The sequence below is a fragment of the Zootoca vivipara genome, chromosome 10, assembly GCF_963506605.1.
Source record: "Zootoca vivipara chromosome 10, rZooViv1.1, whole genome shotgun sequence".
Lineage (NCBI taxonomy): Eukaryota > Metazoa > Chordata > Lepidosauria > Squamata > Lacertidae > Zootoca > Zootoca vivipara.
This window is the reverse complement of record NC_083285.1, coordinates 23,885,523-23,907,636: the sequence shown is the minus strand read 5'-3', so window position 1 is coordinate 23,907,636 and position 22,114 is coordinate 23,885,523. Positions and strand designations below refer to the sequence as shown.

The window sequence follows — 22,114 nt, the reverse complement described above, 5'->3', positions numbered from 1 at the left end:
AAAATTACATACTCCCCCCTCAAATGGGCTCCCCCCCAAAAAACTATGCAACTAGTTCCGTGCATTTAAAGGTGTTTTGGGTTTCTCAGAACAACGGCTCTCCCAATGTCATTTAGGAAAAGGCTTTTGGAATTGTAAGGAATTTCAAAAGCAGTGCGCGATATCCCCCAACAATGGCCCTGCTATTAGATAGAGAGAGGTTGTTTCCTCAGGCGACAGGTTTTGGGTTTCATGGAAGGGCAGCAAATGTTTAACTTATCTAATTTATGATCACTCTATCTTCTCTCTGAAGGTGAAAATAAACCAACCAGCACTGGGTACTAGACACCATGACATTTGTGTCAGTGTGTGGGTGATGGCAGTGGTGGGGCCATTTGCTGTTTTGCCTCAGGCGGCAAAAATGTCTTGGGCTAGCTCCAGCTATACGTTGGAGATCTGCTCTTCAAAGGAGAAAAGGTTCCGAAGCCCTTGACCATGCCTAAAGTAATTCTGTGGATCATTTACGAATGTATGAAAAATATATTGTGAAAAATATATTGACTTCTTTGAATTGCTGTCATGTGACCTCTCAGTGTCTGGTTCTACCTCTCCTGCACTTGAATGATCACAAATATTTTCTGCTTTATCCATGGACAATGATTTGTTCCGAGGCAGACATGCCTCTTCTCCCTCCCAAGCATCAGTTTAAAAGTTGCTCTACCCAGATTTTAAGTAAAAGTAAAAGAAGCAAAACATGCTTTTAAGTTTCTGTCAAAGGAAAAGCTTACAATTTGAAAGGATTATATAAAACTAGTGGTTTTCAGCCCGTTCAATAACGGGCGCTAGAATCCTGGGGTTCGGAGAAGCGCTTGCGCAGCGCTTCTCCGAACCCTGGGACCTGTCCTTGCTGTCGGCGGCAGGGGGACAGGAACGGAGGAGGAGAAAGCGCTGCTTTTTCCTTCTCCGTTCCTCTCCCGCAGCCGCCGACAGGAAGCAGATATCCCAGGGTTCGGAGAAGCGCTTGCGCAGCGCTTCTCCGAACCCTGGGACCCGTCCTTGCTGTCGGCGGCAGGGGGACAGGAACGGAGGAGAAAGCGCTGCTTTCTCCTTCTCCGTTCCTCTCCCGCAGCCGCCGACAGGAAGCAGACATCCCAGGGTTCGGAGAAGCGCTTGCGCAGCGCTTCTCCGAACCCTGGGACCCGTCCTTGCTGTCGGCGGCAGGGGGACAGGAACGGAGGAGGAGAAAGCGCTGCTTTCTCCTTCTCCGTTCCTCTCCCGCAGCCGCCGACAGGAAGCAGACATCCCAGGGTTCGGAGAAGCGCTTGCGCAGCGCTTCTCCGAACCCTGGGACCCGTCCTTGCTGTCGGCGGCAGGGGGACAGGAACGGAGGAGGAGAAAGCGGCGCTTTCTCCTCCTTCCTTCCTCTCCCCCAGCCGCCGACAGGAAGGACGCGCGCACTCTCCCCCCCCGCCTCCTCCAACCGCCGCTCCTCACGGCCAGGGAGGGTTGTGAGGAGGCCTTCGCCGGCCTCCACCCCGGCGGGAGCGGCGGTTGGAGGAGGCAGAGTGGGGGGAGAGTGTGCGCGCGCAGTCTCTGCTGTCCAATCCCTGTATCCCTGGGGCACATGCGCAGTGACCCAGGGACACACGGGACATCTGGACGCAGGGACAACATGGACATTATTATATAGGATTCCCCTTTCTGAAAGCAGAGAGACTGCACTGAGATTTGCTGGAAATAATGCTCAAAAAAATGCAGCTTCAAAAATCTCACCACTAATATTAGTTATTGTTTAACACAAGATGTAAGCAGTTTAGATCCATTCAGGTCAATAATCAACTGACTTAAAAGTAAAAGTAAATTATACTTGCTGTGCAATAACAAATAGGTATCTGATCACCATAGCATAACCTGAAAGCAGTGTTCCCCTAGGTGAGAGTGGTAGGTGATATACTTTATGATGTTATTACAAAAACATTAAAGAATTGGCAACAAAACAGTGAGAAAAACAATTTCATTGCTTTTCAGCACCAAAAATGGAGAACAAAAGATTTTTTTTTTCAAAGGGCTGAAGCTAGATTTCAATATTGGAGGATAATAATGTTAGAATAAAAATATTGTAGGAAAAATGCCACATATTCATAAATGCTAATCTGGAATTCTCCATCTTCAGGAAGATGATATTAGGTGCAAATTAGCTGGCATGCCTTCATGAGTATCAATATTCTTGCTACATTGGACTACAGAATGCAAGAGATTAAGCTCAGGTGAGATATTTATTTAGGTCAATTTTGCAAATTGAATTTAATACATAGGTGTATAAACATCAATACCAGCCATGTGTCATAAAAACCTCTTAATATGTAAGCTTTATTCGGTCTTCATAAAATTAAAATAGTTTCTTGCCATTCCTCAGCCAAATATATATCGTTAAACTCGACATTTTAGCCACCTTCCAATTTTTTGCTGACCATTCTTTCAGAGTAAGGTAAGGACAAAGCCATCACACCATTTCTTGGTAATGAAACTATTTGCCACTGTTTGCAACAAATTCCAGACTCTTTCAGACAACTGAAAGTACTGCAGCTGTTGTTTCTGTTTAACCAGTAAAGCCATGAGTATCTCAGGGAGCTACTTTCTGCCATATAACATGCATTGTGTTTTAAGTTCTGCCAATAAGTTCTGCTCTGGAGTTTGTCCTTGAGAAGATAAAGATTCCAGGCATCAGGGATTCTGTCCCCTGGGACGTTCCAGCAATAGTCTCTGCTCAGAACCAGGCAGTGGGAGGTCGTTCCACTAGAGCTAATGGGGCACAGCCCTACCAAGGACAATGGCAAGTGATTACAAAAAAATTAAAATGAAATCAAAACCAAATACTGTTTCACACACATTTAATCCTTCCATTTGAACTCAAGAGAGGCTCTGGAGACATTTCTGTCAATCTACTATTCTCTAGCCTATCAGATCTCTGAACCACTCAGCCAGTCCTTATCCCATAGTATAGCTCAAAGCAAAGAGGTCCCTCTCAGGTATCTCTGAGCAGAAAAGCCACGTGAAAGTTGAACATTGCTGGTGAAAGCATTGTTATTCAAAATTAGTTGGAGGTTTCTTATTTTTAAATATATTTATAGAGACATGGATAGCTTTAAATTGCTTTATACTGTAAAAATTGGATTTATTTTCATGTGTATGTTTGGTTTTTGGAAACCACCTGTGAACACTAAAAAAATAAAAGAAAAATAAAAGCTGGTGCATCAATATTACAATAAATAAATAAACTTCTGTTCACATGGCACCCATTGCAGTTATAAAGTGATTTTCTTTTTCATCATATAGCTTTAGATTTGTGTTGTAGTATATTATGCAAGCACCTGCCTCATACCCAACATCATATTAAATAGTTCCCCTGCTTTACAAAATATAAATCAACTCATTTCAGATGGAGGTTATGGGAAGGCATTGTAAACTATCCCCCTTTACTCCATAATCCTCCACGTAAATTACAATCTGCTAGGATATATATCCTTTGAGTCCTAGTTATGGCTGATGACATGAGCCTTATTTATTGATGGCGAGACTTGCCCTCAGCACAGCCTCCTTTCCAGGATGAAATAAAGTTCTAATGAGAGAACTTTACTATGTCATTAGAATAAGTTTGGGTCTTTCCCCCCAGAGCCGAACTATGAATTTAAAATGTGCAGTACTCAGACAGTGACAAACTTATTATATAATTGAACACGTAATTGAAATATAACAGAACGAGGGCAAGAGCTCAGTAGTGGAGCATATCCTTTAAATGTGTGAGGCTCTTGGGATGAATTCCCAGGCTAGGAAAACTCCTGCCTGAAACCCAGGAGAGCAGCTGCCAGTCTGTGTGAACAGATGTGTTAGCGGTCTGTTTTAAAGCCCACCCTTTCACACTACAATGCATGGGTCCGAATGGTTTTCTGCTTGATTCATGCTTTCTTAGGCATGGGTCTGAACAGCTTTCTGTTTGCCCCAGGGGCATAGCATAGGTTGCCAGAGCCCGGGCCAAGCGGAGGGGTGGGAGGGAAGTAAGGAAACGGACAGAGCAAACTTGTGCATTCAACTGCCTAATGGTGTCCACATTACCCAGGAGATCGCAGCCACTGAGATAAGAAAAGAAGAGCCATTCCATTGTCTGGAGCAGGCATAGGCGAACTCTGGCCCTCCAGATGTTTGGAACTACAATTCCCATCATCCCTAGCTAACAGGACCAGTGGTCAGGGATGATGGGAATTGTAGTCCCAAACATCTGGAGGGTCAGAGTTTGCCTATGCCTGGTCTGGAGAGGTCACTTCCTGGTTCACATGGAGAAGCTGTTTCCAATGGAGCGCAGCAAAAGAAACATGCAGCTGTATTAAGGCAGCATTGGGTATTGAAAATTTTCACCCAGGGCAACTGCCCCGTGCCCACCTCCACTACGCCACTGGTATGCCCCACCACTTTCCCTGGGGAATCCCTCTCTTCACTGCTCAATGGGAGCAAACTTCAATCCTTGGGAAACTCAACTAATGTTTGCTCTGATTCTGTGGTAAAGAGTGGCTTTCCTTGGGGAAGCAGTTGGACAAGTGTGGACGGCCCCATAAGTATATGGAACCTCCCTATGCTCCTATGCTTCTTTACTGTCGCTCTATTCTCTGTTAGCAAAATCTCCTGGTTAATCAAAGATTATTTTGTCCTCTTAATTTTGAGTAATTCTTGTAGGATTTCAATTGGCAACACATTTGCCAAATTTCGTTACGAAAAGCTGGCAGCCTCTGAAGTGGTGAGAATCGATGTAACTGTTAGCAAAGACAAAGATGATCTCATCACACTAATTTACTTCACTTAAATGTCTGATCTGACTTCTAAAACAACCCTGTCAGAATTTCTAGGGGTGTGTGTGTGTGTGTGTGTGTGTGTGTGTGTGTGTGTGTGTGTGTACTGCTATGCCAAGAATGACTAACAGTGAATACAACCCCAAGTTTCCTGAAGACGCTTTTCCAAGCCTTTCCACCCAAAATTCATGAGGTTGGAGTTTTATCTATGTAATATTTTATTTTATATATTATTTGCTTAAGGTATCAATACCAAGGCAGGGCACAACATAAAAAATGCAAGTCAAAACTACCAGCAATCAACCACAACATTCTTAAAAATACCAGCAAACAAGGGCATAGTAATGCCAAGTTGTGATTCTTTCTCCATATTACATTATATTCAGCTTAGCTTACAAATAGATCTGGCTCCTGACAAAAATACTGGACTTGATAGAGTCCAAAGAACTTTTCTTATAATATTTCCAAGCACATAAAAAAAAAAGCTCCTATCCAGACCTGTGTTATTTCGTTCACTACGACACGATGGCATCTCGCTTCATATTCGGGACGTATTTGTTCCTCTTGCTCCAAGAACTCGACAGTGTCCCATTCGTATTCCAGCTCAGCCTGCCGTCTTTTCCAAAACTCCAGAAACAAAGTAACTGATGAAAGAAGGATTAAGCAAGGATAATTTTAGCTGTTGAGGATTACGAATCCAAGGTTTATTAGTTTTCTTTGCCAATCTGTGAAGAAATGGAGTAAAATCTTGCCGGTTAATGGAATGGCAATCAGGTGTTTAGAAGGAAAACAGTGGAAACTATCTTTTGTTGTTGCTTTTCCTTAAATCGTCTTCTTTTTGTGATGCATCATATTTCGTGCAGAAAGAATTCACAGCAGCCAGTGTGGCCAATGGTCAGAAATGATGTGAGCTGTTCTTAAATAACATCTGGAAGGTCACAGGTCCTGACCTGAAACATACTCAGCTCTCCTTTATTGCAGGGGAAGGTTACCACTGTTTTTCAAGGACCCTTCTTTGCTGTTACTATTCTTTTCATTGAGAAACCCCTAGTAAATTTCAAGGTGCTGGCTTTGGTGTATAAAGCCCTATACAGTTTGGGACCAGGATTGTCTCTCACCTTATATACCCAAATGATCAAAGTACTGTGCAGATGAGGGCCTTTGCCAGAAGCCATATTACCAGGAGGTCCTTTCTGCACAGTGTAGGAATTGGGCCTGCATTGAATACAATGGAGAAAAGAGGAATGCTTCACTAATGTTGCAAAAACTGTGCCTTTTGTGCACATATGGAAGCTTAAGGGCATAAGGAGAGCTGAGCTCCTCTGGACTGGATTAAAGGCCCAGCCAGTCTAGCCCTACATCCTCACAGTGGCCAATTGGATGCCTATAGAAAGCCCCAGAGCAGGACATGACTGCAACAGCAGCATATGTCGCATACAACAAGAAATGCAACTCAATAACAGTGCTAGACAATGTGCTTTCTTCTAGCTACACATTGCCTCAATATACTTTCTTGTTAGAAACTTGAGGATCTCTGTTTTACAGTGGTACCTCGGGTTACAGATGCTTCAGGTTACAGGCGCTTCAGGTTACAGACTCGGCTAACCCAGAAATAGTATCTCGGGTTAAGAACTTTGCTTCAGGATGAGAACAGAAATCATGCAGTCGCAGTGCGGCGGCAGCAGGAGGCCCCATTAGCTAAAGTGGTGCTTCAGGTTAAGAACAGTTTCAGGTTAAGAACGGACCTCCAGAACGAATTAAGTTCTTAACCAGAGGTACCACTGTATTAAGGAAAGCTGTGGGTAATGTGTACTCTCTCTCACTTTCATGATGCAATGCTAACTCAACCATAGTGCGTTTTTTTTATTAAAGATTTCTTAGTTTACAAAAATACGTGCATTGTCTCCTTTTCTAAGTTGTGTTTTCTACAGGTCAGTTTCATTTATGGTGAGACATTAGTTTTGCATGCAGTTTTTGCATGGGAAGAAAAGAGGGGGAGGGGGAGGGGGAAATGCTCCTATTCTTCTACTTAGTGTACAGGTATGTGGGTTTTTTTTAACTCAGCCATGGTTAAGACAAAAACAAGGGCCTGGGACTTACCCCCACCTGTCTTTCGTATACATTGCCCCTGTTCACTTTAACCATGATTGGCACCTACTTTAAGTAGAGTTTTCAGTTAACAAGGATTTGAATCTTGCAGAAGCCATGCTGTTATGACACCGCTGTGGGAGGTGTGCATGTTAATATAATGCACTAAAATAATGCGTTGCATCATTGGAAATCCCTGTATTAAATCATAATAGCATCAGAAAGCCATTTCGCATGGTGAAGCAGTTGGCTGTTGGGTGACATGACCCATGTACACTTCAGTAAGTTGTTCTTCTATTACTGTCATTATTATTGTTAATAAATACTTAAGAATTGTGCATTACAGGCAAGTCTTTTGAATTCAATTTAAATATTGTAGAAAATAGGTAGTTTTGGTCCATTTTAATGTTAAGTGTCGGAGGACTAAGTTGCAACATACTTAACATTGAAAGCCTGTTGTCGTCAATTTGAAATATTTGTCTAAAATGTTACAACGGCACCTTTTTGTATATTCACCTTTACAGAGTGCTAATGGTGGCCTAAATGTTACTTGACATACTGTGCAATTAGATTTCAATATAGCACTAATTTTAATCACCAGCAAGCAAGCATGGTGATTAAACAGGGCGGATTAATGCTAGTTATTGTGACCTTGTAAATAGCATCTATTCAGTGAAATAAGATGCTTTCTGGGTAAAAAAACCCCAAACAAACCCAAAACTTTACCATGACCATTTAATATGTTAGTTGCTAACAACTGTATGTATAGAGGAATAGAATAGAATAGAATAGAATAGAATAGAATAGAATAGAATAGAATAGTAGAGCTGTAAGGGACCACGAGGGTCAACTCGTCCAACCCCCTACACTGCAGGACTCTTTTGCCCAACATGGGGCTCAAACCCATGACCCTGAGATTAAGAGTCTCATGCTCTACCGACTTAGCTATCCAGATGTGCGGTAGTACAGTATATGAACTAATAAAATGAGGAAAGAATGATCTCAGTCACACAAGTGCTTCTTTTCTGATGTAATAACATGCAGGGTTCTTTTTAAAGGGGGAGCACTCAAAAATATGAAACCCTTACCTGCAATCTGAAATGGGACCCTCCAGAAGTCTACCCATAGCAACAAAGCCATATTTTGACTTTGGTTTGGATTTTAAACCCCCCCAGCCCCCCCCCCCCAAACCTCCTGCCTCAAATAATGTATTTGAAATTAGCTTACCCCATACTCCCATAAATACCGCAAACACAAGTGTTCCGAAGCTATCGAAGATACACAGCTTCTGCAAAGTATTTGGAAAAATAGGGGTTAGCATACAATTTTGCATTGTCTTTTGGCACAGCTAAAGAACACAAGCTGTTACACAACACTTAATTTCATAAGAAATGAAATGCATGGAAACAGATTTTCACATGCAGACCATCTCTTCTGCCATGGAAATGGAAGCCCCATCTAGACCTCTGCATTTGACATTCCTGCAGTATGCATACAATGCTATAAGAAAAGCATTCCTTATCATTTATGGGGAAGGGCTGAACTCAGACACCTCTTTGCTGCTTTCTTGCCCCACAGCTAATCAGCTGAAGACACTGACCATCTGTTTGCTAGGGGGGAGGAAGCGTTTGCCAACTGGAAGCAATGGCGATGGCACACAGCTTGCTACTGTTTGAGAAGTTGCTTTGATAACAGTCTGCATTTTATAGTTTAAAAAAGTTCCCCCTTTTTTAGTGTTCTGCCAAGTTTTAGAAAACAGAACTGTAATGCCAATTCTAGTCCCACATCATGGAAAATGGCAAAATATGTGATATGTAAGGGTTTTTTTTGTTTTTTTTAAAGGCAAACCAATTTATAAAGCCCACTTATCCTGAAAAGAGAGGCAAAATATGTTTCATTTTTGGGAATATTAAATGCATACATAAAAACCTGAGCAAACTGAAAACAAATGAAATGTCACAAATTATATATTCCCAATGTGATGGCAGCAACCATCAGATGATAATATGATTGTGTAAAACTAACACCACAGATTAGCAGCTCCAGCTGTTGCATTCTTATCATCATATACACAAAAAAATCTACCAGTGGAAGGCAAGCTATAATGTGATAAGCTTATCACATGAAAAGCATGCTAAGTCTAGGTCTATTAAAACACACACACATTTAAAATGATTTCATATCTTTGCGGTTTATTCCATTTCTTTCACTTTCCTCTCTATCATATCCCTTCTAAAGTGAGGTTTGGCTCGCTCTATTTATGAAGGAGAAGAAAACAGTTTGTGGCCAGGTCAGCCTTGCTATAAGAAGCACCAGACTGTCACTCCTCCTTCTTCAAACACAGATGCGCAGGACAAACCACATGTAGATGGGAGCAATTCAAGTTAATGGACTACCCATTTTCCTAAGGATACTTCATAAAGCCAAAACTCATTTACCTGAGCAAACAGGTGGGATGCTGAAAGACAGTACAGTATAGGAGCTTGCCTTCAAGTTTCACATCCCAATCAAATAAAAATAGACATATTTATCTAATGAGCTTTTCCCTGAGGTTTTCTTTTAACTTAACCTTCAGTATGTTGCATTCTCCCCTTTTCATTAGTGGTCTCGTATTATTATTTAGTATCCATCCTCTTTTATTTTCTTTTTTCTTTTGAATGTATTTCCAACTTCGCATCAGAATAAAATTTCATGCCCCAGAAAACAACGATTTTCCATATTCTGCAAGAGTAAATGTTGTTGTTACCTTGGACGATTCACAGGTGATTGTGAGGTTCCAATATGTACATTCTTGATCACATTGGGGGCACATGATGATTTTACCTCCTATGTTCGGGTCACAGACTTCTTGACTAAAATTAAAAGGATCCATCTGAGATGCTGAGTAATTCAATGAACAAATTGCTTAATTCACTGCTTTCATAGTTCTCCTTGCATGCTATAGTCCCTTAAGTTTCCACTTTGCAGTTACTTCAATAAGGCCAAAGTAGACTTTACATACAATAGTGTTTTTTACCATAGTGACCCATTTGTACAGAAAAAAAACAAGTTATGGAGAAGCAATAACTTCTCAATAACTCCATTCTCCAGGAAAATGATTGAGTGGAGGAACTCCTTAATCTTCTCCCATCTTCTGTTTTTCTTTCCAAAATGCCACCCCTCCAAGTGACTTCTTGCAATTGAGTTCCAAACATATCTTATATATGTACACTGCAGTAACTTATCTTTCATTGCTCTTCGGCTACAATCCTAAAACCCCTTGCGTAGCATAGCCCTGTTGATTTCCGCCTTTATTTTTCCCCATTACTATTTTGTGTTTTATTTTATTATCATTAGCATCACAATTTTTTAATTCATAAATGAAGCTAATATTTATACAGGTTTGTGAGTTTCAACAGCAGATTTCCCCCCCCCCCACTGATTTCAGCTGAGAGTTGTATAAAAAAGAACTGCCGAGATTTCCCTCTAAGCCTATGGTATGTCCATAATGTCCAAAATATATTACTCTAGAGAACTATGAAACAAAGTAATAAGAGCAGAGGCAAAAAAGAAGTTTGGGAAATTGGTCATAGATGATAGGAGATTTGTGGGGCAATACAGTACCACACACTGAAGATTAGCTGGCCTTAGCATACTTAGCAACCTTTTCACATTGAATGCATACCATCCAACATTTCTCTGATAACAGATGTCCCATTCCATAATGATAATTTTACTATTTATACCCCACACAACTTACTTGGTTGCCCCAGCCACACTGGGCAGCTTTCAACATATATAAAAACATAATAAAACATTAAACTTTTTTTTTAAAAAAACTTCCCCATACAGGATTGCCTTCAGACAGCTCAGGGGTTCAGATAACGCCATACCCTCTGATATTTATCCAATGAAAATAGGGACACCCTAAGGGAAAATGGGACATTCTGGGATCATAAACCAGGATGGCTTCTCTAAATCAGGGATGTCCCTGGAGAATAGGGACACTTGGAGAGTCTGTGAATGTGATTAGGTCCAGTCGTGACCAACTCTGGGGTTGCAGCGCTCATCTTGCGTTATTGGCCGAGGGAGCCGGCGTACAGGTTCCAGGTCATGTGGCCAGCATGACAAAGCCACTTCTGGTGAACCAGAGCAGCACACGGAAACGCCGTTTACCTTCCTGCTGTAGCGGTACCGTATTTATCTACTTGCACTTTGGTGTGCTTTTGAACTGCTTGGTTGGTAGGAGCTGGGACCAAAGAACGGGAGCTCACCCTGTCACAGGGATTTGAACCACTGACCTTCTGATCGGCAAGCCCTAGGCTCTGTGGTTTAACCCACAGCGCCACCCGCGTCCCTGTGAATGTGGTTACTCAGTAGTAAAAGGGGTGGCATCTTTTTCTAATCTTTCAAAATATGTTTGAACATGTAAACAATAACTTGACCACTCATATGTTATTATAAAACAGCGAACAATGCAATCCTATACATGCATGCTCATAATTTAGGCTGCGGCCTCAACCCCACTGACTTGAGAATAATCCCCATTGAATTCTGAGTCAATATGTTTGAGATTGCACTGAAAATCCTACTGAGTTCTGCTGAACTCTGGAACAACAAATTATTATTTGGGAATGGTCCACTTAATGATATTTGGATCTTTATGCTGTATCATATGCATGCTGGATCATATATAAACTGTTGAAGGTTACCTCCAAGTGCAGTTGTCCTTCATGAAATAGCCATACAAAAAGCACCCGAGTCCAACAACTGCTGCCAGGAGTAACATCTGAGTATAGAATCCTAGCCAGGCAAAATAGATTCCAATTTTCTCCCCATAATATTTCCTGCAGATAAAAACACATATTTAGAAACCACGAATGAATATACATTTCCTCTCAATCCGATAATTTGGGGAAGCGAGAAACTCCTTATATTTAATGCTGACATGCACGGATCATTGTGTACTGCCATCAGTTTTGTGCTTCCAGATTCCTTAAAGTAATTGAACCTTGAGGCCTCATTTTCTGTGTTTATGAACGATCTCCAAGAGCATTCAGAAGCAGCGATGCCATCCTTCCCCCCCAGCAAGTTTAGCAAGACACTTCCACAGAGGTACAGAAATAGAAAATACTTTTTATCTTTTAAATTTCTGCTTGTCACACAGATGTTAAGAAACCTTGGGAACCGTGTCCCAAAGGAACTATCAGAGCACCACAATAACAAATTCACTTGTGTTAAAATTTGTCAATATTCACAGTGGATTCTCTACTAATGTGAAACCTTCTTAATTTGGAATTTTGTTAAAGCTCAAGCCTGGTAATTTTTGATTTAGGGCTAAGTTTTCATAGCTTTTGCTTAACTTTTTCTTGTGACAGGTAGGTAGCCATGTTGGTCTGATGTAGTCGAAACAAAATAAAAAAATTCCTTCCAGCAGCACCTTAGAGACCAACTAAGTTTGTCATTGGTATGAGCTTTCGTGTGCATGCACACTTCTTCAGGTACCATTTTTGTGGTTAACATATTTATTTCATTTTTTAGAAACCTAGTTTCAAATATTTCCATTTATGCTACAATGTTAGGGATAAGGCCAATTATAAATATCAAGAAACAAATAATTCAGTTGCATGAAAACTGCAATCCTATGCAGACTTAGACAATGACTCGGGAGTAAGTCCCACTGAATGAGAAGGGGTATACATTGGATAGATATGCATAGAATTGTGCTGCAAATTACGTGGCTTTGAGATAACTTCCAAGTGGGACCTTGGTTTTCTTATTCATTACACAAATATATTTAGGCATCTTGAACATTCTCACAAATATTTAACAAGTAGATGATTATACAAAATCAAACTGTCTCCAAGGAACATCAAGAGAAACAAATTAAGGTGACTAATTAGAGTCCCTCAAATATTCTTTGTCCCTTTTTTATATACAGATAGTACTTCTCTGTAGGAATTGGTGGATGATGACACACACTTGACTAACCTACCTGCACTCTGCATGTTTTCTCTATAAATAATGATATATGAAGCAGGGAGGGATCACATTAGAAGAGGACTCTCTCATGCTTGTCCATACCTACCTGACAAGATCTAAGGGCTGTAACTTGAAAATATTTCGAGGATGAGCCCATTCTCTGTACAGCAGGTACCGTTCATTTGGACAGTTGGGATCCTGTGACTGGTAGTTGAATCTTGACTGTGAAACAAAGTATTGAGTGGATAATTAAATAATTCCCACCTCCTTGAAGGCACAGTTCATGCCATGCCTTTTTAATGTCAGCTGTTGTTCAGTCCTCTGCCAAAAATGGAATCGCTTCCCTTGTAGCATTTGCAGTGCCTACCAGGAAATGCCTGAGGGTCAAATTACACCATTTTTCATTTAGAGGAAACTACAATCTGATGTTTTATCATCATCATTATTTTTGTAATGCTGCTGCTGTAATGTGCCGCAGCAGTCATAAATGATTTCCTTGTAGTTGCTGCAATTGACACAGAAGCTTCCCACACTATGCAGAAAAAGCCACAGAGACGGTTAATGCTGCCTGTTTAGACATGTGAATGTCTGGGGCAATTTCTAGCTTCCTTTGAATAATAAGAGATATTAAGTAGAATAGTCTGCTTCAACCTGGTGCCCTCCAGGAGCTGTTGGACTCTTGAGCTCCCATCAGTCCCACTCAGCATGGCAAACAGTCAGGGATAATGGCATACCCTCAAAGCATGGGCGTATTCAGTGAGGGGCAGGGGGGCAGCTGCCTCCCCAGAAGCAGAAATAAAATAAAAAATACCGTATTTTACGGACCATAACCCACACTTTTTCCTTCCAAAAACTGAAGGGGAAATGTCACTGCGGGTTATGGAAATCGGGCTGTTTCTGCCCCCTCCGCTGCTGCAGCCAGCGACAGGAACGTGGAAGGAGCAGCCTGAGCTGGGGGGGGATGGGAGCTCCATCCTTCCTTCCATCCATCCTTCCTTCCCCCCTCTTTCTTCCTTCCTTTTTCTCTCTCCCTCCATCCCTTCTCTCTCACACCTTCTTTCTTTCTTTCTTTTTTTCTTTTCTTCTTTCTTTCTTTCCTTCCTTCCTTCCTTCCTTCCTTCCTTCCTTCCTTCCCTCCTTCCTTCTCTCTCTTGCCCCCCCCCCTAGTTTTGATCCTGGGTACGCCCTTGCCTCCAAGTGTCCTGATTTTCCAGGGGCAGCCCAGGAAAGCCACCCTGGCTTCTGATTTGATGCTGGAATGTCCCTATTTCCCCCTCCAGTGCTGTTGCTGCCAAGCTCAGGAAGGAAATTGAGCCTGTGCTCTTCCTGAGCAGTGGTGGCAAGGGAGCAACTTGTTGCCTCTCCAAGGACTTTCTCTGGCTTCTACTTCCAGCCTCCTCCCTTGAGGGAAAGATGCTGTGACTAAGGCTTAGCACCATGTGATGCATCAGTGTCGCACTAGTTGCATTTTATTTTTTATATTATATTTATTTATTTTCAAAAAGTGCAAACATAACAAAACAAAACAAAACAAAAAGAAGGAAAGCAAAGAACAAAACAAGTGAATCACAAAACGCCGCAGTCTAGAAGGACAAAAGCACAAAGACGGATAATAAAGCATTACCTCACAAAAAGATTCTGTTTCCAAATAATAAAGATATATAAAATTAAGAGTTTTCTTCACCTTTGAGAGAGCCATCGTTATTGAAAATAAAGGTTTCACAACAGCAGTTTTATTTCAGCTCAAACAATTGTTGACAGCCTTGGGAAAGGTGATTGCACTAGTCAAGAGAGAAAGCTCTGCTGTGAGACTAAGGGGCAAAAGCTACCTGCCACAAGCATGGGGCAAATTGGCATCTCTGAGTTAAAAGAAAGGAGGAAAAATGTACACGGCTAAAGAAAAAAGCCAACCCAGAGCTCAGGAATTCAATTTCAAAACCAACATGGAAGAGATATATAAAAAATGCTGAAAATAAAGCCTGGGTTTTCATCTTTTGTTGCAGCTTGAAAAAAAGAAAACATATAAAGAAATAATCCTATTGTTTCTTTGTCTCATTCACCGAGGTTTTAAATAACCATTTTACTCCATCCGAGTACTTTTAAAAGGTTCAGAACCTTCCTTCATATGACGCTAAGCATAATTAATTTTGTTATTTGGTCCATGGGCCAATATATACCCCAATACTAGATTGTATTTTGCACAAACCACTCTAAATATACATAATTCTTGTAAAGACACTGAGGGCAAAAGCCAGGCAGTGACTTTGTTAAAACTGTATAAAATATATACTGTATTTTTCCGTGTATTTCTCCCCAAATTTTTTAAGTTTAAAATTGGGGGTTGTCTTATACACAGTATGTTGCAATTAAATAGTCTTAATTTGGGGGTCAAAAATAGGGGTCGTCTTATACACGGAATAATATGGTATATATCACTTAGTGTTTGTCCATTTTGCAATATTCCAGAAAATATACTGTTTGTCCACTGCAGTAGCTGCAAAAGAGACAGGCCACAATTTGGCATACAGGGTGCTTCCAGATTGCTATGATTTTTGGGTGTGATTTTGGGTGTCAATCACATTCTGACATATTCAGGTAGTGCAATTACAATTGCTTTGGTGATGTTGTACAACAAATTCACTCCCCACCCCCAAATCAGGCTTTTGGTGATAAGCAAAATGCACTGGAAAGTGTATGATGATAATTCACTGATGAAACACTAATATTACCTTCCCACAAACAAATCAGAATGAATGCTCAATACGTGGCTAATGTTTTTTTAGCCTCCCTGCAGTTTTTGAGCAAGCAAATCAGGATGAATGTTCAACAAACAGCTAAAAGGCCAGCTAGTATTTTCTTATTGGCTTCTATAGAACCTTTTGTATCATTGTTTCTAGGATTATTTCTAGGATTGCAGGGTTGTTTCTTTGGTTTTTCCCGAAAGGTACTTTTTAAAAATATCGAACTTACATCATGGAGTGGAAAAGCTGCTTTGTAGATCCCAGAGTCCAGTAGCTTATTGATTCCAAACTTTCTCACGTTGTCTCTTATAGCATATTCCCCACGGCAAAGAATAAAGTGAACCTGAAAAAACCCCCAAAGTTCTTTATTAATGAAGAATTAGACCAGGATAAGCTCAGGGGACATCTATCATGTGGTAGGAGTGTCTAAAAACGGGATTAAGGAGTTTTCTCAGGATGGGAACACTTCTGAACAAAAACATTTGTCGAAACAAAAAGTAAAAAAAAAAATCCTTCCAGTAGCACCTTAGAGACCAACTAAGTTTGTCATAGGTATGAGCTTTTGTGTGCATGCACACTTCTTCAGAGCATGCACATGAAAGCTCATACCTATGACAAACTTAGTTGATCTCTAAGGTGCTATTGGAAGGAATTATTTTTGTTTGTTTGTTTCGACTACATCAGACCAACATGGCTACCTACCTGTAACAAAAACATTTGTGATTCTGAAGGACAGAGAGTGGTTTTCTTGAAGGCACAGAAGCTGCAGGGGACAATATGTGTGAGTCATGGCCCACAGCAGGCATAGGCAAACTCAGCCCTCCAGGTGTTTGGGGACTACAACTCCCATCATCTCTAGCTAACAGGACCAGTGTCCAGGGATGATGGGAGTTGTAGTCCCAAAACATCTGGAGGGCTGAGTTTGCCCATGCCTGGCCCACAGGCTCACATAACTATGTACTTGATAAAGACCAGGAAAAGTTGTGGGAGTAAAAATTCCCACCAGGGCCGTCTTAAGTATATTTGGCGCCCTGGCGCCATGATGCGACGGATCCCTCCGGCGCCCCCACCACCGTCCCGTTTCCCAGCGCGGTGGGCGGGCGGAGCTGCGCAGCCGGAGCTGCGCGGCCGGGCCAGCGGGCACAGCGCACAGCGCGGCTGCCGGGGGCGGCCCTGATTCCCACAGCAGAACGAGCCAAAAGTTCTCATTTGAACCAAAATCAGAGGGACATGGGAAGTTACCTTATACTGACTCAGACCATTGGTCCATGTAACTCAGTATTCTGTTCATTGTTTGACTACAGGCTTTCCAATGGTTCAAACAGGAGCATTTTCAAGCTCAACGTAGAGATACCAAAGGCTGAACTGAGGACCTTTTTCACAACAAAGCAGGAGTTCTCTCACTGAGATTTGGCCGTTCTCCAAGCTACAACCCATCCCCAGAGATTGATTGTGCGGTGCAAAACATTGTTCGTGCATTGTTTGTCTGGTCTGATGCTCAAAACAGCTAGGGAAAAAACATCGGTCTAGATATCTACACCAACAGAAAGTAAATTCATCCTTATATAAATGTTGGGAACTTACTATCCGGCTCCTGGTGGCTGGATTAAAGAAAGTGTCCTTGTCCTGTATGTAGAAGTCTGACAAACGGTCATTTTCAAATGGCGCAGTGAAAAACTCCTGCTCCGGTTTGATGATATTTTCATCCACACTGAAGAACCTGCTAATCCACTTGAATGGTGACTCACGGGTTTTCAGGTCATTGGGTTGCAGGGGCAATTTGATGTGCATAATTTCAGCAAAGCTGCACAGCAGTTCCCAAGGTGCATGCACTTTTACAAATATAAGCTTTTCATCCACGACCTGCAGTGAATGGATATTCATATATAAATTTCATCACTGTTTTAAGACATTATCAGCAAAGGACTACCCAGGGACATTTTTGGACAAACTCAGCTGAGAAGTTCTCCTGCACTTGACACGCCGATAACAGTAGGAGCACCATAAGATTACAACTGGAAAGGTGGTGCTTAATTTCTAAGAGTGAAAGTCGTCATCCTCCCCTAACCAGGCACACTATTGCTGCTTCAGGGATTAAAGTGTGAATAGGAAAGATAGGTGTTCAATAAAGAAGGAGCAATTTCCCGAGGGAGAGTTTGAGTTGCTGTCTGCTAGGCATCCATGCACACACAGAGAGATGGATGGAAAGAGAAAGAAACCATGCAGACTCCCATATTGCTGCTCCTTCTGCCTCCCTCATCCCTCCAAGTAGATGCTAAGAAGTCTAGGAGTTTGCAGGTGTGCATGTGTTAAGTCTAAGGTAAGTCATGAGGAGTTTACCCATCACTCCTTCTGATGATTCAAAGATGACCAGAAGGTATGATAAAGACACCCAGAGGCACTTTTGGCTTTACTGTTGTTTCATTGTTTTGGGGATGAGACCTGGCATTGAAAATAGATTGTGTGTCTAAGCTCTGGCACAAGCTAAGCTTCAAGGAAAAGGAGATATAGGTTTTTACTGGAGAAAAGTGTCTATTAAAGGGACAAATAACTGTCTAGTTTTAAGTCAATAAATCTATTGAGCATGTTATGAACAAAGTTGTATTAAAAAATTCTATTACTAGTTGTGATTACAAAATTTACCTCTGAGAGCAAGGTTGCTGTTTCTAAATGTTTTGATTGATGAACAATGCCAGTTGATGACACTAGCATAAAAATGACATATGGTCATAAATATGACTAAGTTGGCTCTAAAGCTTGATTTGCTCTTGATTTTTATCACTTGCCACATGTAATATATGCAGCTGACCTTCATTGTCCACAATATAAAATATCTGGGAACTGGTAGAGGCACTGTAAATTGTGCCGGTTTGAAGAGGGGTAATTTTTCTCTCTTCAGCTTACTATATTTCAGCAATATGGGTGGATGGAAATATGAAAGAAGGCATGATTGTTGTGCATAAGTGAGAAACTGTGCCATTTTTATCTGAGATTTTTTTTTAAAAAAAAAGGTGGAATAACATAGGGGGTTAGAGAAGGTGAACCATATCAATTCATTTCTAGCAATCATAGAGTCATCCCATAATAACCCAGCAAGTGCAGAAACAGAATGAACTTCTAATAGTTATGCAGGAACACTAGAAGGAGCAGTTGACCAGACAGAAATACTCTGCAAGCATTACAAATCTACACTATTGCAGATAAAAGCAGATTAACTTGCAGTGGAGAAAGTACACTATGAACTAGAGCACCGACTGTGTTGCAGTGTGCAGACAGAGCTCTTGTGTAAGCTGCCTTTTCTTTTCTTTTCGGTGGAAGGGACAGCACCATTAAAACATAACAGGAAAGGCATGGTTCTCCCATGAAAGTGCAGGCACCTCTCTCTGCTGTAACATTTGAGACATTCCTTTGTGCAACTAAACCCACTTCAAACCAAGTGTTCTGAATGCATTGATTTGTCACACACACCTGAGAAATAAAATAAATATAAAAAAGAGGGAGTTGAGATCCCCCCCCCCCACACACACACTATTGCCGGATTAAAGAGAGAATGGTGTGAAAAAAATGCAAGCACCTGGATAGATTTCAATGCCACTTCCATACAAATTCATTCCCCCCCACCTTCGATGTAAAAATTCACACTTTGCCAAAAGTACAAAGGGAGCTGCACTCACCGAACTTGTTGCTTCAAGCTGCAAACCACGGTTTATCAAGTTAGATTCATATGCTAGCCTCTTCCTCTGTTGAAATAGATTGAAAAATAGTTCAAAATTTCATCCCCCCCCCAAAGAGCATAACAATTCATATTCCCAACAGAAATGCACCAAGGTCTTTGTGCAAAAAGAACAAATCACTGTGTTTAACTTATCATCAAGGAGCTTTAGAATATGGCTTTCTTTGCATGTGTTTCACATATCAAAATACTGTATTAAGCTGCACACGCAATGTAATGAATCCATACAACAAACACATGTATATGTTTGAACATGTGTGCGTTCTACAAGCACACAAGACAGGGAGCTGGCATTGGCTATAGTTCTGTGAATGTCAAGATGGCAAGTATGGCTTTGCCACTGCGTGCAAAGCAGGCATTTTTCTTACACAGAAATTGTTCATAAAACAGAACAAAAGTAAATATATAACAATACTGAATTTTAAGAGATAATTCCATAAATAACACAGATCACGTTTTCAATTCTTGGGTCTGTTCTACAGGTCAGTTACATTCAGTGTGAGACACTGCTATCAAAGGAATTTTGAGGTTGGGGAGAAAGAGGTGGGGAGAGAGAGGTGGAAGGAAGATAGAGGGTCATGATCTTTCATTCTTTTGCATAGGGTACGTGTGGAGTTTTTGCATCAGTGTCACATGGATAGGTTCTTAATTTGTTTGTTTGTTTTTGTTGGCAGTGTGAGAGACTGGAGTGCCCGTAGCATGGCTGGTTGCATTTGGTTGACTGCAGTGAGTTTTTTTCATGTTTGCAAGGGGGTGGGGTTGTTGGGTCAAATTAGTCATACCGATTCACGCTATTGTTTTATAGGACCGGAAAAGAAAGCTTTCTCTTTGCGTTAAAGAAAACTGTTCAAACAACTTCTCAATTTGTCAAGCAGCCAAAGTAAATTTGAATTACTGTATTTGCATGGTACAAATGAGTCAGTAAAATACTATTTACTTATGAAATCAGGCTCTTCAGATCCTGGTAAACTGGATGTTCTCTGGTCTTTATCTCATGGTAAATCTACAATATACTGAACCACTTCCTACAGTGGTTTGTCTCATGCAGTTCTTCTGTCCTTCATGCAGTCTGTTTCATTACCTGCATCTTGGTTTGAGGCAAGCCATGGTTTAAAGCACCATCCAAATCTGGTAAGTGATTTGCAATTATATCCAACCAACCATCCTGCTTTGGAGCGAGGAAAAGTGCAAACCATTGGTTGCCAGTTCAGAGATAATAACCAACCATGGTATATGCCAAGAAGGAAGTAGCTAACTAGGCTTGACAAGTAAGAGGAAAGAGAGACTGAGGCTTGGTCATGTAATGCCAAACCATGGTTTAGCTTGGTGTTACATGGGATCCAACCCTTTGGTTTTATCTCCATGCATATTGGGAGGGCTCCACACTAGCATTATATAAGTGTTCTCACTTCCTTGTTGGTAATTTGCTATTAAGTCCAATTTAGCTACCAGAATTAGAATGAATCAGAATTATAGCATCTTAATCCAGTCTTAATGGGGCAATGACCACAGTTATTGCAGTCTATGGGCAGAGACTGAAATAACAGCCAGTAGAAACTTTTAAAATTCAGCAGCAATGTTTACACAGAACAGTGAGGAGGAGATTCTCCTCCTTTTATGCTGATCATTGTAGCTTTTCTGCTGCTGACTTTAGTGCTGAGACGAACTCCCTACAGCCATCAGAGGCTGACCTCTTTAGGCAGAAGATGGAGGTGTAAATCTCCTTGCAGTCATCAGCAGAACAGAAGAGAGTTTTCTCTGACACACACATGCTCCAGATAAGGGGTGCCTTAACTCCCTATCCCAGACTATCAAAAGTGAGTAATGGTAGTAATTAATGGATTTGTGCAAGAACTGGGGTTGCATATTTTGGAGAACAAATGCAGATCATCATTTGCTGGTTTAAATGTAAGAGGTAACTATGGTTTGTGCTAAAGAGAAAGCACTTAATCAAAACCAGGTATTTGAGGGAAGGAGAGAGAGAGGAAGAGGAGATGCACACGAGTACAGGACTTGTTCCTCTAGTCCCAAACTGTGTTTCAGTGTTACTTTTGAATGGAGCCTTTGAAGTTAAGAAGGGTTACTCATTCATTAATTTAAAACGCTTATTAACATAGCTACAAATATGGTGCAGCTAAGCCCTGCGCTACAAACTGGAAATCTGAAAATGGCTTCGTTGAGGTTAGAAAGGTCATGCTTAGTCAATCTAAAGAAAATTGGAGTTATTGCCATTTTTATTTTCATTGCACTTTGGGGAGGCTAGCACCATAGCTGGCCTGGCTTAGGAGGGCAGTGTGAGATTGCGTAGTCATGTGGGTTTTAAATCACACTACTTGCTTGCATATGGGTGACCAATGACTTCATTTCCATGTGGTTGCATATATTTTGCAAGTTCAAAACCTAGAACAAGTCATGGAATACAAAGCATGTGACAGGATATGATGGTTTATTAATGCAGACAAAAAGTGAACCAACTTCTGTTTTTTAAAACTTACTGGGAACTTTTATATAGAAAACTCAGGCATCCTATATAATAAAGTCCAAGTGTCTCTGCATCCAGTCCCTGTGTCCCTGGGTTTGCGCTACTGCGCATGTGCCCCACGGACACAGGGATTGGACGCAGAGACTGGACGCACACATGCACGCGCTCTCCTCACCCCCCACCCCTCTGCCTCCCGTTTCCCTGCGGCCGCCAACCGCCGCTCCTGGCCGGACAGCACCTCACTGCGCTTCCTCTAAAGTGCGAGGAGGAGGAGGCTGCTTTCTTTTCC

At 41.4% G+C, this 22,114-nt stretch overlaps 1 protein-coding gene across 2 annotated transcripts in view; it reads right to left on the bottom strand.

The window, feature by feature from the left end:
- Positions 1-22,114, bottom strand: part of ANO6 (anoctamin 6) — a 67,265-nt gene that overhangs the window by 16,175 nt on the left and 28,976 nt on the right. For both annotated transcript variants that reach the window (XM_060279623.1, XM_035126527.2), the window contains exons 4-11: positions 19,285-19,350; positions 17,195-17,473; positions 15,840-15,953; positions 12,976-13,091; positions 11,600-11,734; positions 9,655-9,760; positions 8,136-8,196; positions 5,319-5,464 (exon numbers count right to left, since the gene is read on the bottom strand). In XM_060279623.1, coding sequence (XP_060135606.1) covers positions 5,319-5,464; positions 8,136-8,196; positions 9,655-9,760; positions 11,600-11,734; positions 12,976-13,091; positions 15,840-15,953; positions 17,195-17,473; positions 19,285-19,350 — 1,023 coding nt within the window. The remainder of the gene's footprint in view (positions 1-5,318; positions 5,465-8,135; positions 8,197-9,654; positions 9,761-11,599; positions 11,735-12,975; positions 13,092-15,839; positions 15,954-17,194; positions 17,474-19,284; positions 19,351-22,114) is intronic.